Below are 16,769 nucleotides of genomic sequence, written 5' to 3' on the forward strand. Positions count from 1 at the left end.
CCCGCTGCATGATCTGCTGTTGGCCTGATTTGGCACTTTGCAGTGAGGGCAGGGTCTGAACTTTGGCTTTGTCATTCTGAAATGTACAACAGACAAACACACACAAAATATCAAACATTGATGCAAACACACGTATGCTCAAAAAAGACATTCATGCACATTCAGGTGGGCAAGTCGGAGCAGTGGTTAGCATCCCCAACTGTCATCCAGGAGACCATGTCGCTTTGGAAAAAAGCCTATACTTCATACCTGCCACTTTTACCTTTACCTGACAAAAATCCCTCACAACTTGGACTCAATTTGTAGTGATTATATTGTAAATCCTGATTGCTCTGCATGATATATTGAAAAAAAATCTACTTTTGACACCTGACTCAAATGGCTGTTTGTTGCCCAACTGTTTTGTCAAACTGAGTAGGTCTACAGCTTAAGGATGGGTAAATAGCATGTTGAATTTTCAAACTAACAGCCACCTTAATATCCTGGCAATAAGTCCCCTTAAGTTTTAGATAATAGCTTACTTTAACATCTACACCCAGCAAACAAGAGTAAACAAATGTCAAAGTTACAGTTACTTATTTGGCATGCTACTTTATCCTGAATATTGGCCTAGTTTACATTTTCAAGACAGCACTATGCTTAATTTAGCACTAATCTCACATTATCATTATGTTTGCTAGCTTAAAGCACACGTAGCTAGCTAAGAGGCTAACCTATATTGTGCAGCCTGTTGCACATTTCAACAAGGTATTACATATCTCTAAGTCCAACATTTAAACACTGTAACCAATGGATGATATTAAGCTTAAAGCATATCGTTTTACAGAGAAACAGCCGATATTTTGTGACCTGCTGTGACAAAAAATGTTATTCAGTTAACAGTTACCATGGAAACGAACGTCTCTTTCTTCGTCTGTATCCGACGGTGAGGAATTTACATGCGGGTCATAGAATATGAATGAAAATGAAAATGTGTCATTTATTTGTTTGTTTGTTATCCAACTCCACTTACTCAGGAGCTAAATACTAATAAAACAAATACAGTCAAGCAACCCGCACGTTGGCTAATCCCCTTGCAGTATGTGACGAGTAGGGATGAGACTGTGTTGGCCAAAGTGATGCACCATGCACGATAAATGATTGCCTGAAGGAAAATATGTCTTCCTATTCATTTATTTGTTTGTTTATAATCCAACTCCATGGTCATATCCCCTTTGCGTCCGACAGTGACGCAGAGGGTACCCTCTGCGTCCGACAGTGACGCAAAGGGGATATGACCAATCGTCAGTATGTGACGAGTAGGGCTTATCACAGACAGAGGGAAATGACTTCATAAATTCATGCAGAGCTGCTTCAGTATGCTTTGACTCAAATACACGGTCCCACTGTATGTTCTGTACATCTTCAATAAAGGCATTATCACAGAAATGTCTCTTCTATATCATTTTAGGTCCAGCTTTGGGGACTTTCACTTTTCTTGCCATAGAAATCATGTTATGATCACTAAATCCAATTGGCACTGAAACGACCTTTGAGCATTTATCTACTGAATTAGTAAAAAGATGATCTATGCAAGTTGAAGACAATACACCTGCATTGTTGATATGTATTCTGGTTGGTAGATTTAGCATTTGAGCTAGGTTACATACGGTGGCAGTGTCATTAAGCTTTCTTTTCATAGGGCAGTTTTTTGAGAGCCAGTCTATATTTAAGTCTCCTAAGAAATACATTTCTCTGTCTGTGTCAGAAACATTCTGAAGCATTGCACAGATTTTTTCAACATATGCTGCATCCGAGGAAGGTGGTCTACAGCAGCAGCAGATTAGTAATGGCTTTAGATGTGGCAAGTGAACCTGGATCCAGATTGATCTACATCTGTCAAGTCCAGATCTCCTCTTTGTTTTATTGGAATGTGGTCTTGTACATAAAAGGCTCCTCCTCCCCCGTATCTGTTTCTATCAAGTCTAATTATATTGTAACCTTGTATAAATACCTCAGTATTGTCAATTGAATCATCCAAATGAGTTTCAGAAATCGCTACTATATGTAGATCATTTTCAAACATTATTTTACTCAACTCAGTTAGCTTGTTTTTCAGACTACAGATGTTTAAGTGGGCAACTTTGAGTCCTTTTTTGGGAAGTTTGATAGACATTTAAAGTTAGTAAGGATTTGCAGAATAGATGTCAACTCTAAAAAATAAAAAAAAAACCCATAGTAAAAACACAAAAACATGTAGATCAACAAACCACAAACTATGCAAATGTTTCCAAATCCTTTCAGCTCCTGACCATTAGCACTTGTGCCTGCTCAGGTGCACCATTTAGCTTTATGTAGACTTTGCAGTTGGACGACCATGTTGCTTGTATTTTTCCCTCTTTGCGTAGGTACCGAGCTCTTTTAGCGATGTCAGCATTGCTCTTCTGGTTGGCGTTGCTCGTCTGGTTGGGAATAGAATGTTTGATAGTAGTTTTCAAAGCGTTGTTTAACTTTCTCTGGACAAGTTTCTATTTCTTTTGTTGCAGAATTTCTTCTTTTATGTTTAGTTCTATCTGCTTGTTGTTTTCTTAACTTCTATGTGTAGCCGGTCCAAGTTATACCCTTTGGGGCCACCGTAGAGAATGTGGGCGGTCCCGAATTTCAATGTTGTTTCCGGGGTAGCAGTGGTGTTGCGGCTATTTAGGAGTCCGTGCACCTACCGAGCGCTAAGCTGGGTAGCCGTGCCGGACCGGGGCTCGTTTCAGTGCTGGGGAGACCAGGTCAGTAGTTTCTGATGCATAATACCATCTTTGCTTTGGTTGCGATTCATTTCTTGTTTGTATTATTTCCTGTTGAAATAACCAACAGTGTTGTTATTTAGGGTGACGTGTGGCGAGAGGAGCGTTAAGAGGTACGGCAGTGGGGACTCAAGGTAGGCGTAATATCGCCAGGTTTTAAGTGTTGCCTGTGCCTACTTATGAGGCTAAGCATTTGTTTGATGCCCCTTTCCCTAGATCTCGCCACTGCTGCTTTGTTTGGGTCGTTTTCTTTTGATTTCCCTTTCTTGTACGGTTGTTCATTTTGTTTCGTTTTCTTTATTTCCCTCAAAACACTAACCTGTGTTATTTTTGTTGTTAACAACTAGTGGTGCCTCCGGAGTCTGGGAGGGCTGAGTGGGGCATCCAGCCCGCTACAAGGGGGCTGAGTTCAAGGGGCCATCATACCACCCGTTTCTGAGCCGTTCTTATTGTTGCTGTGTTTGTGTGTGTGTGTGTGTGTGTGTGTTTTATAGGCTTGGGTGCACACTTGGTGAGTAGCCTAACGGACTAGCTCTCTGCCTGTTAGCGGTTTGTCGCCGCTTGCCATCTACCTCCGTGGAGAACAGCTGTTTTATATTGTCTATCCTGCATGCATTGTTAAATAAATATTGTTGTTTTGAGGGAAACTCACGTCTCCGTCTCATTGGCGAACCTATGCATTTGGGGAACCCGGTTGTTCATTTATTGCTAAGAATACACTTAGTGGTCCTTGATTAAGAACATCATCAAGGTGGCGTTGTCGACAATTCAGTTAAACTCCTTGCCACGCCTCGGTTACATTTTGGCGTTGTCGGCAGGATTTCAATGAGACTTAGAGACGTGTAGTTTTGTACATATTTTTGTTGTTGTTTTTGTGGTTGAAGCGACCCTAGTAAAAAAACAACAAAAAAAAAACAACAACAAAGCAGCAGTTGGCACTCCGTGGGATCTACGAAAGTCTGTTGGCGCTCCGTGGGATCTACGAACCTCATGGCTGACACCTTTCCACCAACTACGGTGGATCACAACACAAGTGCCTGGACTGACTTTCTTTTGTGTTGCCATGGCCAGTGAGCTCCAGGAACTGAGGGACTTGCTGCAGCAACTGTTGGCTGACAAGGAGCAGCTACTGAGGGAACAGGCAGAGGCCCGTTCCTCCCAGTCGGCACCTCGTCCCAGCAGCGCAGTTCCTCCATGTAATGTCGGTAACATTAACTGTTTACCCACTGAACGTTTGCTTTTTTTTCCTAGGGAAAGGAAATGCCCACTGTTTAGGGGAACCACAGGGATTCCGGTAGAGGATTGGGTTGAGGAGGTAAGAGCGACAATAAGAGCTAGACATCTGAGGCCCCTTGATCAGGCATATTTGATTTACGATCATTTGGATGGGGAGGCCAAAGACGAAATCAGGTATAGGCCCAGGGCAGATAGGGAAGACCCAGAACGTATCCTAACTATTCTCCAGGACTTGTATGGCTGTGCTAAACCGTATGTCTCTCTTCAACAAAGTTTCTTTTCTAGGAAACAGCTGGAGGGGGAATCATTACAAGAGTTTTCCCACGCGTTGTACTGTCTAATGGAAAAGGTTGAACGTTGTGCCCCAAATGGTATCCCTAATTCTGCCACCCTGTTGCGTGACCAGTTTGTTGAGCATGTGTGTGCTTCAGACCTTCGCAGGGAGTTGAAGCGTGTTGTCCGCCAACATCCAGACTATTCACTCCTAGAAATAAGGGCTGAAGCTCTGCGCTGGGAACGGGAGGGACGGCCAGAGGAGTACAGAGGTAGGAGCCATTCTCTCCCTGCGTTATGTGCCATGCAGCATGTTGATAAGGTGCTCCCTAGTAGCCCTGCTAGAGCAGAGATGGCAGAGCTTAAAAACATGTTGCAGAAACAACAAGAGCAGCTTAACCAACTTACGCAGGGTCTCCTAGCCCTTCAGACAGCTTCTAGACCTCCCCAATCTAACCATCCAGGCCCAGTCATATGCAGGCGCTGCAAAAGACCAGGGCCCTCATTTATAAAACTGTGCGTAGGATCCTTACTAAAAGTGTACGTACGGCAAAAAGCCAAAGTTTGCGTGCGCCAAAAAAAAATCAGATTTATAAAACTGTGCGCACGCAAGCTGTACGCAATGTTCCCTTTATAAATCACAGGATCACCTACAAGTGTGCGTACCTGAATCCCGCCCTGTACACGCCCACATTTTACTATGTTAACGAGCCGGCATGCGATCGTTTCCGTGTTGTGAATCAAGGCGACAGGTCAGAAAAAAGCGAAGAAATGTTACTTTTCAATAAAGGAGAAAGAGACACTTGTTGGGGAGATGGAGGGCCGGACAATAATTTAATTTAGTGGTCACAGGGATCACGAATAAAAAGACGCAGTGCGAGGGCAACGCATTGCTGCTGCAGTCCACGGCGTCAGCTGGACAGAGCGGACGGTGATCTGAAGGTAAATGACATCTTTCCGCTCTTTTACCAACATGTATTTAATGTATTGCTAGAGTATTTGAGGGGGTTTGACTTTGATGTGACTTTGACGGGGATTGTGTCCGAAAAGGAGGGAGAAACAGACGCGACTGAGACCAGAGGGATAAGGGTAAACAGATTTTAAACTTTTATTATATATTAAACAAAACGTTAAATAGTTTTGTCCTTCCAGAGTCTGCAGCGTGTGGCGTAGAGGAGGGTGACGGTGAGGAGGGTGATGTGAGGAGGGTGAAGGTGACGGGCCCTCGGCACAGCGTCCGGGTCCGGCGCAAAGCAGCAGTGCACCCCGGGCGCATGGCACATCAAACGGTCGGTGCTCACTGATGCCGTCCTGCAACTTCAGCGAGACACAATCACCGCCATCAACAACGTTGCAGATGAGCTACGGCAAACGCGCACTGTGATTAATAAAATAATACGTTTACAATGAACACTGATTGTTGTCTTCCTTATATTACAAACGCATGACATCCTCACGGATTCTTGCGCCCTGTTGATACCCCTCCAGTCGGGCAGGGGGCCGAGGCTCATCATGCTGGGGTCTCTACCACCTTTGCCGGGTGGAGTCTGCCTCCTGAAGTTCGGTAAAGTTGCGCTCTCCACGCTCCACGACTGAGCGCGCACCAGCGTGCCACTCATTATAGCGCATTTCCTCTGCGCTCTGGTGGTTTAAAAAGGAGGATAAGTGTAACAATTATACGATGGCTTAATGGCTGTATGTATGTGCGTTGATGATATATGCACATAAATAAGGAGAATATTTAGTTATTCCCGCTGTGTTCTACAGTGATCTAATGGAAGGTATTTATTGTATACTGCATTACATGCATTTGGGCCGTCTCCTCCTCCTGCGGTGACAGCGCTGATTAAATATTTCAAAATGATTTTGATTCAAGATACAAGTCAGACTTTAAAAGAAGGTGTTAACATGAAAAAAACTATCACTCATTAAAAGCGTCAAAAACATTGCTGGAGTTCATCATGATAACGCAGATCTAACATATGATATGGAGTGTAATTAAATGTGTGCGAGTCATCAAAAATATATAGTTCTTCTCACGTTTACTGCTGATTCCCCTCCAGTCTCCAGAATGTGCGTACCGGTACGCATGCCTCAGAGTTTGCTTACGGGTACGCACACTTTCCCGTCAAGTTTGGTTTTTATAAATCACAACATTTGCGTGGAAAGTGGCGTACGCACGTTTCCAGCCCCGTTTTGTGCGTACGCAAGCTTTATAAATGAGGGCCCAGGTCACTATGCCAGAGAGTGTGATAACAGTAGAGCTGCCTCACCGGGCCAGCGGCCTAGGGTTTACCAGCCCAGGGCAACAGCGGCCTCCGCTTCCCATGAGGCGGAAAACTACCCCCCGCTGCTGTAAAGAGTCATACAGCAGAAGGGGGCTGCATTGGCTCGGATGACCCAGTTGCTATCACCCACCCTGAAGCATCTAATATGTTGGGTTCGTGTCCTAGGGTAGCTATAAGCATGGGAGGTGTAATGGTCAACTGCTTACTGGACACAGGGTCAATGGTAACCACCATCAGGGAAAGTTTCTTTCTTCAGCACTTTCAAGTGGCCCCTCGCTCTTGTCGCTGGCTGTAACTTCGGGCTGCAAATGGTCTGGAGATACCGTATGTAGGCTACGTAGAGCTAGATGTTGAGGTGTTGGGAAAAGTGATACCACAGCGAGGCGTGTTGGTTGTAAAGGACCTCCCAGGCCAGGTATCCTCCCCCGAAGTTCCAGGAGTGTTGGGCATGAACATTATCAGGGAGGGTTACCATCAATTATTCAGCCAATATGGGTTGGCCCTTTTTAATCTCCCTGTGGTCAAGCACCCCGCCTCATTGTGGTTACAGGCTATGCAGCATTGTCATCAAGCCCAGATATGCCCAGAACAAGCCAGGTTAGGGATGGCCAGGGTGCGAGGTAGGAGAACCGTTAGCATACAAGGGGGTACCATGAAGTGGGTAGCCGCGACATGCACTTCACATGTCAGTGGACACTTTGGGGAAGCATTGTTGGAGCCCCTTGATAGTGCCAGTTCCCTCCCTGAAGGAGTGCTGGTATCACCAGCCATGGTGACAGTCAGCCATAACACCGTTTATGTCCCAGTGGTCAACGTAGCAGAGACTAGTGTCACATTGCAACCCCGTCAACCATTAGGCGTTTTAATGCAGGCCCAGATCGTCAGTCTGCCAGCAGGTGTCTCTACGGAGTTAAAGGACCCAGTGGCAGTATCGGCCACAGCCTCCTCACAAGTCTGCCAGGGTAACCCCATTCTCGAACAGATAGAGGGAATGGACCTGTCGGGGCTCCCGGACACAGAGCAAGAGAGGGTAAGGTCACTTTTGCTCGAACACAAATCTGTATTTGCAAGTTCTGTAAATGATCTGGGTTGTACAAACCTAATTAGTCATGACATACCATTATTGGATGAAGCACCAATCCGGCAGAGATATCGGCGAATACCCCCTTCCGATTACGATGAGGTTAAAGCCCATATTAATCAGCTGTTAGATGGCCAGGTCATCCGGGAGAGTTGTAGTCCCTATGCTTCCCCTATCGTCCTGATTAGGAAGAAGGATGGGAGCCTTCGCCTCTGTGTGGACTACAGGCTGCTTAATGGGAAGACCCGGAAGGATGCCTTCCCAATTCCCCGGATCGAGGAGTCCCTAGATGCACTATCCGGGGCAAAGTGGTTTTCCACCATGGATCTGGCAAGTGGCTACCATCAGGTCCCGGTTACAGATCAGGACAAAAAGAAGACTGCCTTTTGTACCCCATTTGGCCTCTTTGAATTTAACAGAATGCCCTTTGGATTGTGCAATGCCCCTAGTACGTTCCAACGACTGATGGAGAGGATGTTTGGGGATCAACATTGTCGCTCACTGCTGCTCTATTTGGATGACATTGTTGTTTTCTCCTCTACAGTAGACGAGCACATTAGCCGGTTGGGACTGGTGTTGTGTCGCCTGCAAAGGGAGGGACTCAAAGCCAAACTGGAGAAGTGTCAGTTCTTCAAAGAGGAGGTACAGTACCTGGGGCATGTCATCTCTTCCACAGGGGTCTCCACAGATCCAGAAGAAAATTGCGGCAGTTGCTGACTGGCCGACCCCATCCAACGTCCTTGAGCTGCGGTCTTTTCTGGGCTTTGCCAGCTATTATAGGCAGTTCGTAGAAGGATTTGCGAAGCTGGCATCACCACTCCATCGGCTGGTAGCAGACCAAACGGGGACCAAAAAGCGGCGGGGCCGTGGGGTTGCCTTGCAAGGAGCATGGACGGAGCAGTGCAAGCAGAGTTTTGAGGGCCTTAAAGCAAAGCTTGTATCCTCGCCTGTGCTAGCCTATGCTAACTTTCTCCTCCCTTTCATTTTAGAGGTGGATGCCAGTCACGGGGGATTGGGGGCCATTCTCTCTCAGGAGCAAGAGGGAAAAGTCAGACCAATTGCGTACGCTAGCCGCAGTCTGCACCCGGCTGAAAAGAACTACAGTTCTATGAAGCTGGAGTTCTTGGGGATGAAATGGGCCATGACCGAAAAATTCCGGGAATATCTGCTGGGCCAGAAGTGCGTCGTCTGGACAGACAACAACCCATTAAGCCACCTACAAACCACCAAGCTGGTTGCCACTGAACAACGCTGGGTGTCCCAGTTGGCTGCGTTTGACTACACCATCCGTTACCGCCGGGGACGAACCAACCAGAATGCTGACGCCCTGTCTAGACAATCCAACCCGTCTGCTGCAGTGGATCTACCTGCACACGCAGGAACCCTGCTTCCTTTGGCTGTACAGCAAGCTGCACGAGAGATGCCAGCTCTCACTGCAACCCAGGCAGCCATTTCTGCCCTTCCAGAAAGGTCAAATGCTGACTTGATGGCCTTACAGGCTGCTGATCCCTCCATTGGTGCTCTCCTTCCTTTCTGGCAGGAACAACGAATGCCAGGACGCATTGAGAAGCATGGCCTTCCCCCTGAAACCCTGGGTCTATTGAGACAATGGGATCGTCTTACCTTGGAGGATGGATTGCTGTACCGGGTATACAGAAGGCCGGATGGAGGGAGTGAAGTCCACCAGCTGCTACTTCCCGGGTGTCTTAGGGAGGAGGTTTTCCACCAACTACACCACAACCATGGCCATCAAGGAACGGAGCGCACCACTGAGCTGATCCGGCAGAGGTGCTACTGGCCGGGTATGGGGCAGACTATCAAACAATGGTGCAAACTGTGTGAGAGATGCAGTCTCTCCAAAGATACCCAGCCATGGGTAAGGGCCCCTATGGGTCATTTATTGGCATCCAAGCCCAACCAGGTCCTGGCCATTGACTTCACCCTCTTAGAACCTGCTAGAGATGGTAAGGAACAAGTGCTTGTTTTAACTGATGTATTCTCAAAGTTTACACAGGCCATCCCCACCCGTGACCAGAGAGCATCAACGGTGGCAGAAATACTTGTCCGGGAATGGTTTTACAAGTATGGAGTTCCAGCCAGACTCCATTCCGACCAGGGCCGAAACTTCGAGAGTCACCTCATCCAGCAGCTGTGTGCCATGTACGGCATAAAAAAATCCCGTACAACTCCCTACCATCCACAAGGTAATGGACAATGTGAGCGTTTTAACCGGACATTACATAATTTACTCCGTACCTTGCCTGTTGAGCAGAAACCCCGCTGGCCAGATCATCTCCCACAGCTGTTGTTCAGCTACAACACCACTCCCCATCAATCTACTGGTGAGTCCCCCTTCCTGTTGATGTTTGGTCGAGAACCCCAGCTCCCTGTAGATTTCCTGCTAGGCCGTGTGGTGGAACCTGCTGCCGGGGAGGTCTGCGAGTGGGTCCGAGAACATCAGCGGCGGCTCCAGGTGGCGGTGGAGGTGGCCCATGAACGGGTTATGGCAGCAGCAGCTCAGCGGAAATGTAGAGCAGACCAACGATCCCAGGGGGAGGTGTTGCCAGCTGGCCAGCTTGTCTACCTACGGGACCACTCCGTCCGGGGGAGGAACAAAATCCAAGATGCCTGGGCCCCTACAATCCACCAGGTGGTTGGGCCACCCCAGCCAGGAGGCTGTGTTTACGCGGTTGCACCGCACCAGGACTTGGCCCAGGTACGCCATGTACATCGTGCTATGCTTAAGCCAGTACCTTGTGATCGTTCTGTTTCCCCACCCAGAGGAAGTCGAACCCGCCATGGTCCAGGGAATACGGAGGAAGAAGACGGTGAACTCTGCATCGTGGTTGGCCCAACCGGCTCCAGGAGGCCATCTACTGTGCGTCCTGACGTCGTACTGGTAACAACCCCAGTTGTGAATGCCCCCGCTGACCTGCCGGCGGGCACAGACATTCCAATCGCTCCCGTCAATCCACCAGCCCTTCCGTTTGAAGGGATTGTACGAAGGTCTACCCGTGAGACAGCTGGTAGACATTCCAATCCCCCTCATCTACCAGTGACAATAGGGGGTGGGGCTATGAACTCCCAAGTGCCAGGTTCAAGCTGCTCAGCGTCAGCCATGTTTAGGCCTTGGTGTTAGCTAAGTCAGTTGTCGGGACGACAACAAAAAGAAAACAGGGACGAATTGTAGCCGGTCCAAGTTATACCCTTTGGGGCCACCGTAGAGAATGTGGGCGGTCCCGAATTTCAATGTTGTTTCCGGGGTAGCAGTGGTGTTGCAGCTATTTAGGAGTCTGTGCACCTACCGAGCGCTAAGCTGGGTAGCCGTGCCGGACGGGGGCTCGTTTCAGTGCTGGGGAGACCAGGTCAGTAGTTTCTGATGCATAATACCATCTTTGCTTTGGTTGCGATTCATTTCTTGTTTGTATTATTTCCTGTTGAAATAACCAACAGTGTTGTTATTTAGGGTGACGTGTGGCGAGAGGAGCGGTAAGAGGTACGGCGGTGGGGACTCAAGGTAGGCGTAATATCGCCAGGTTTTAAGTGTTGCCTGTGCCTACTTATGAGGCTAAGCATTTGTTTGATGCCCCTTCCCCTAGATCTCGCCACTGCTGCTTTGATTGGGTCGTTTTCTTTTGATTTCCCTTTCTTGTACGGTTGTTCATTTTGTTTCGTTTTCTTTATTTCCCTCAAAACACTAACCTGTGTTATTTTTGTTGTTAACAACTAGTGGTGCCTCCGGAGTCTGGGAGGGCTGAGTGGGGCATCCAGCCCGCTACAAGGGGGCTGAGTTCAAGGGGCCATCATACCACCCGTTTCTGAGCCGTTTTTTTTTTTTTTTTTTTTTTTTTTTTTTACAAAACAGATCTTTTATTTTTATGAATAAGGCCAGTTTAGTCTGTTTTTGCAGTAAACCTACAATAAACCTTTCATATATATATATATATATATATATATCAGTGTGTGTGTGTGTGTGTGTGTGTGTGTGTGTTATATTTTTATATATATTTTTTTTTTTTATTTCCAATAAATTAACAAAAAGGATACAACAACAAAAATATCCATCCTGAAACAATATCGATGATGGGGTGACTCGTACAATTTCTTTCTTTCTTCTTTTTTTTGTTTAGCCCATGTATATATAGCTATATAGGATAGACAAGAAAACAAAATACAAACAGAACAAACAAACAAAAACAAACCAAAAAATAAACAAATATCTAAATCAAATAAAAGAATAAAAAAAAATAAGTGGAAAAGCAGCAATCTGTCTTCACTGACATTAGTGGGTATTTACACCTATATGTGCTTACCTGCACCAACATACACAAACGTGCTCGCAACACATATGTACATCCACATAGTCAAACATACGCATATATTTTACAGAGATACATATATTTAATATTAAGGTCTGCCCTGCTCTATAGGGCACCAATTCAGGGCTCAACCAATCATATGTCCCCTTTAGAAAATTCCTCCAAACCTAAAAGTAATGGAAACCAAAATTCTTGAAAAATATAACCACATTTATGTTTTTCCAAAGTTAATTTTTCTAAGGGTAAAAAAGCTGAAATCTGATTTGTAAAAATCTTAAGAGTTGGAGGGAAATCATCTTTCCAAAATAAGAGTATGCATTTCTTCGCAAAGTATGTTATCACAATTAATATCCTGCATTTTTTCGTATCTAACTGAAGATGCAATGGATCATTTAACAAATACAAACTGGGACTTAAATCAAATTTTATTTTCAAAACAGATTGTGTAAAGGTGTGAATTGATTTCCAAAAATTTTGTAGAAGGTCACACTCCCAAAACATATGTATAAATGTCCCATCCGTTCTTTTACATCTGGGACATTTTGCTGAGATAGTCTTGGAGATTTTATGCATTTTTGTTGGTGTTAGGTATAGTTTATGAATGAATTTAAAATTAGATTCCTTAATTTTGTTGCTAGTGAATGGAAAGTGTATTCTTTCACAGATATTTAACCAGGTGTTTTCTTCAAAGACTATCTCTAAGTCCTTTTCCCATGACTTCTTTATAATCTGGAAAGATGACTTACCTCCTCTTGAGAGAATGTTGTAAAATTCACTTATTTTCCCTTTTATTGTTTCAGAGGACATTAATATATCTTCTATCTCGAATAGTACAAACCGCAGTTTGTCTGCTTTAATAAGTGAATGAACAAGACTCCGGATTTGTAAATATTTAAAAAAATCTTTATTAGAAATGTTGTATTCCTTTCTTAAATCAGCAAATGATTTTAATTGCCTATTCAGATTAAATAGGTCTTTAAATTGTATTAAACCGGAGTTTGTCCATTCTCTTATGTTGATCTTTGTTTGAATGTTCAGATCTGGATTTTGGTAAATAGGTGAGTCCACAGAAGTACAATAAGTGATACCATATTTTTTCCTACAAGCTTTCCATGTTAACAGAGTATTAAAGACAGAAAAACATTTGTCCAGTTCATCTATCTTTTCAAAATTATTTATAAACAAAAGAGAAACCAGAGGTAAAGGTTTAAGCGACTCTGTTTCCATCTGGACCCACAGAGATTCTTGTCTCTCCAATATCCATGATGCCATGTTCCTTAACTGGGCTGCCCAAAAGTAATATTGCAGATTAGGGAGACCGAGACCTCCCATAGGTTCCGGCTTCATTAGAGTCATTAAACTAATCCTAGGTTTCTTATTATTCCAAATGAATTTTGAAATACAACGATTTAATGGTTTAAAAAAATCCGCAGCCAAGAAGCATGGTAACATCTGAAAAAGAAAATTGAATCTTGGGAGAACGTTCATTCTGATAACATTTATACGTCCTAATAATGAAAGAGGTAAGGAGGACCATTTTAACAAGTCTGATTTAACCCTGTGTACAAGGGGGGTGTAATTTTCTTTGAAGAGGTTATGTAAATTCGGAGTAATACTTATACCCAAATATTTAAAGCTTTCTGATGTCCACTGAAAACTACAAGATGAAAGGATTTTTTCTGTTGGCGGCATGTGTAAGAGAACAGCACTAGATTTAGTAAAATTTATCTTATATCCATCTGAGCCGTTCTTATTGTTGCTGTGTTTGTGTGTGTGTGTGTGTGTGTGTGTGTGTGTGTGTGTGTTTTATAGGCTGGGGTGCACACTTGGTGAGTAGCCTAACGGACTAGATCTCTGCCTGTTAGCGGTTTGTCGCCGCTTGCCATCTACCTCCGTGGAGAACAGCTGTTTTATATTGTCTATCCTGCATGCATTGTTAAATAAATATTATTGTTTTGAGGGAAACTCACGTCTCCGTCTCATTGGCGAACCTATGCATTTGGGGAACCCGGTTGTTCATTTATTGCTAAGAATACACTTAGTGGTCCTTGATTAAAAACATCATCAAGGTGGCGTTGTCGACAATTCAGTTAAACTCCTTGCCACGCCTCGGTTACATTTGATAGAAGTTTCAGTGATTTCCCACCGACTTCATAGTATTGTTGCTTTGTGAAAAGGAGTTTTCTTTGGATTTCCTGAGTATTTATTTCATCTATTTCTTTTTTTCATTGTATAATCTTATGTTTGTTGTCATCTTGGGGAGACTTTGCATGTTGGTTCTGTCGTCTCTTCAAGTCCTCTTCTCATGTTCTAACTTTTTCTTCTCTAATTGTCTTCTCATATGAGGAGATGGCTATTATTTGACCCCTGATCACCACTTTTAGTGCATCCCAGAGAATAGCTGGAGTCACTTCTTCATCATCATTATTTTCCAAATCCATTTTAATTTCACTTTTCAAGGTATCTTTAATAACTTGGTTATTGAGAATGTTTGAGTTCAGTCTCCAGAGAGTGGACTTCCTCTTCCTGTTCAACTGGACTGACATAGAAATGGGACCATGGTCTGAAATAGTACTGGCTCCTGTTTCACAATCATCCACTCAACTTGTTTTCCCACATTGATTTTCTGCAGAAGACATGAACACACATTCTTTGCCGTTCCTTCTTTCTCTGTAACTCTGTTCCCTCACCATACAAGGCGGCAGTGTGTTACCCCAAAATACATCAAACACATAAACACATCATTTTAATATCACAGGATGTGACAGAGCTATTTAAATGGGCAGGAAAACATTTCAACGTAACAACAAATCTCCTCAAAACCATGACAAGATATACAGGAGGGAGAACAGCGACCTCTGCTGGGCAAATTAAAACAGTACGTGGATGGGAGAAAACGAAAACGAAACTTCTCACCTGTAGCACAAGTAGGCTACAGGTCACCGTCCCATGGAACAGGTAGTAGCTGTTTGTCTGGTTAGACTGCAGCGTTTCTCTCCGCCTCCTGTTGATCACATCTACTTCCCCAACGAGGCGCGGCTCATCTGGAAACAGCCTCATATATTCATGTGAAGACTGAAGCCTGTGATCACCTGTCGACGGCGGCCTGAGGTAAGCTGACGACAGCCGATGGGAACTTGTGATGACTGATATGTGGGCTGCTTGTGGCTCCGTGATGCGGATCACGTTGGTGCTGGTTTACCGGAGACCTGTTCTTGTGTAACGCTGGCTGGATGTGTGGAGATACCATGAAGTACACACGTCCTGTACTCAAATAGAAGTACGCATACTTGTGTTCAAAAATACTCTGGTGAAAGTAGAAGTACTGGTTCTACTTCTTTACTCAAGTCAAAGTGTAAAAGTACTGGCTCTGACATCAGGAAGTAAAAAGTATCACTATGAAGGACAATTCTACTGGCTGTTTGTTGACAAGACCAACTGAAACTCTCGTCAAATTAATGAGAAAATAAATAATCGTTGATTCCCCTCAAATGTATTAAAACTAAAGTAACAAGCCTGTTTTGAAAATGTGATGAGTAGAAAGTACAAATATGAGTTGTTAAATGTTAAATGTGATTTAGGAAGGAAGACGAGCTCTTCTTGTCCTGGTTCTTGTTTGCTTGTTTACTCCGTCGGCTGCATAGCTGTGAAGTTATCGAGTTCACCAGCCGTTTGTGCTTTTGACTCACATCTAGAAAACTGGGCTCATGTGGGACACGCCTGACTGAAATGACGCAGCTTCAAGGGGGCGGGGTCACAGAGAAGGGGCAGGGCTAATGTCAATCAGAAGCTGTCAGTGACGTATAGGATTCTGACTAAATGAATGTTGAGGATATAAATCAGTCATAAATAATCATCAAATCATGTTTGTGATTCATTCAAGCAACAAAATATGCATCGAGTTGTTGGAATGTGTTTTGGTTTGTTGGTCTCTAGTCGTCCCACTTTCTCAAATCTGATGCTAATGTGGGACAGCATGCTTTGGGTCATCTGGGACAGTCATGGAAGCTCTCTAAACGGGGAAAGGTGCATTCAGGGACTTCCTGAATCAAACCAGGAAGGAGAAACTACCTGCAGATGTCAGACAGGGCTTCATGGCAAATACAGTCGGTCCCGGTCTAAACACTGATTGTCTAGATAACTAGCACATACTCAGCTAGCTCTATAGCTAGCAACATTAGCCTGCCAACTAGCCCAGTTAACTCCTTGGTCTCATGCTGGTAGACAATGTTCTGTTCTCTCGCTCTCTCTATCGGATTCATGAAGCTTAACTAGTGAGAATCTGAAATCTAAATGTATTGTATCAGGATGCAGGAGCAGAGACCAGACTCCCCTGGACCTGGACCTGGACCTGGACCCAGCTGTGTGTCCATGAAGAGTGACCAGTCTATGGATTACCCTATTCATTTTAAAACTGAACAAGCTGCTGATGGAAGGTAAGAACTGAACCTGAACTCTCCTTAGAGGATAAATCAGGTCTAGACCAGCCCCCTTAAACAGTCACTCAGAGTCCACCAGCCCTGAATCCTGCAACCTATCAGGTCTTCTGAGCCATGTTGATGTGAGAGAGTGACAGTGTCGTGTTTCACTGAAACTCTCACAGAAAGGACCAATTAAGTGGTTTTTAACTGGGATTAAACTACAAAATAATAAATATACAATCAAACCTTAAAGAGACAGTGAGGAGAAAACCTTCTGAAAGAAAAGACTCATAGACGCCGAGAAACGTTAAGAGTTAGAGAGAAGCTAACTTGGCTAACACGAAGGCTAATGACAAAGAAGAGTAGTGGGGAGG

The 16,769-nt window shown here is 44.6% G+C and overlaps 1 protein-coding gene across 1 annotated transcript in view; it reads left to right on the plus strand.

The window, feature by feature from the left end:
• LOC311025196 (uncharacterized protein) overlaps positions 1 to 16,769 on the plus strand; it is a 228,753-nt gene that overhangs the window by 142,688 nt on the left and 69,296 nt on the right. Inside the window, exon 6 of the mRNA XM_084027980.1 lies at positions 16,282 to 16,410. Coding sequence (XP_083884106.1) covers positions 16,282 to 16,410 — 129 coding nt within the window. The remainder of the gene's footprint in view (positions 1 to 16,281; positions 16,411 to 16,769) is intronic.

This window comes from Eutrigla gurnardus (genome assembly GCF_963514095.1).
Source record: "Eutrigla gurnardus genome assembly, chromosome: 1".
In the NCBI taxonomy this organism is placed as follows: Eukaryota; Metazoa; Chordata; class Actinopteri; order Perciformes; family Triglidae; genus Eutrigla; species Eutrigla gurnardus.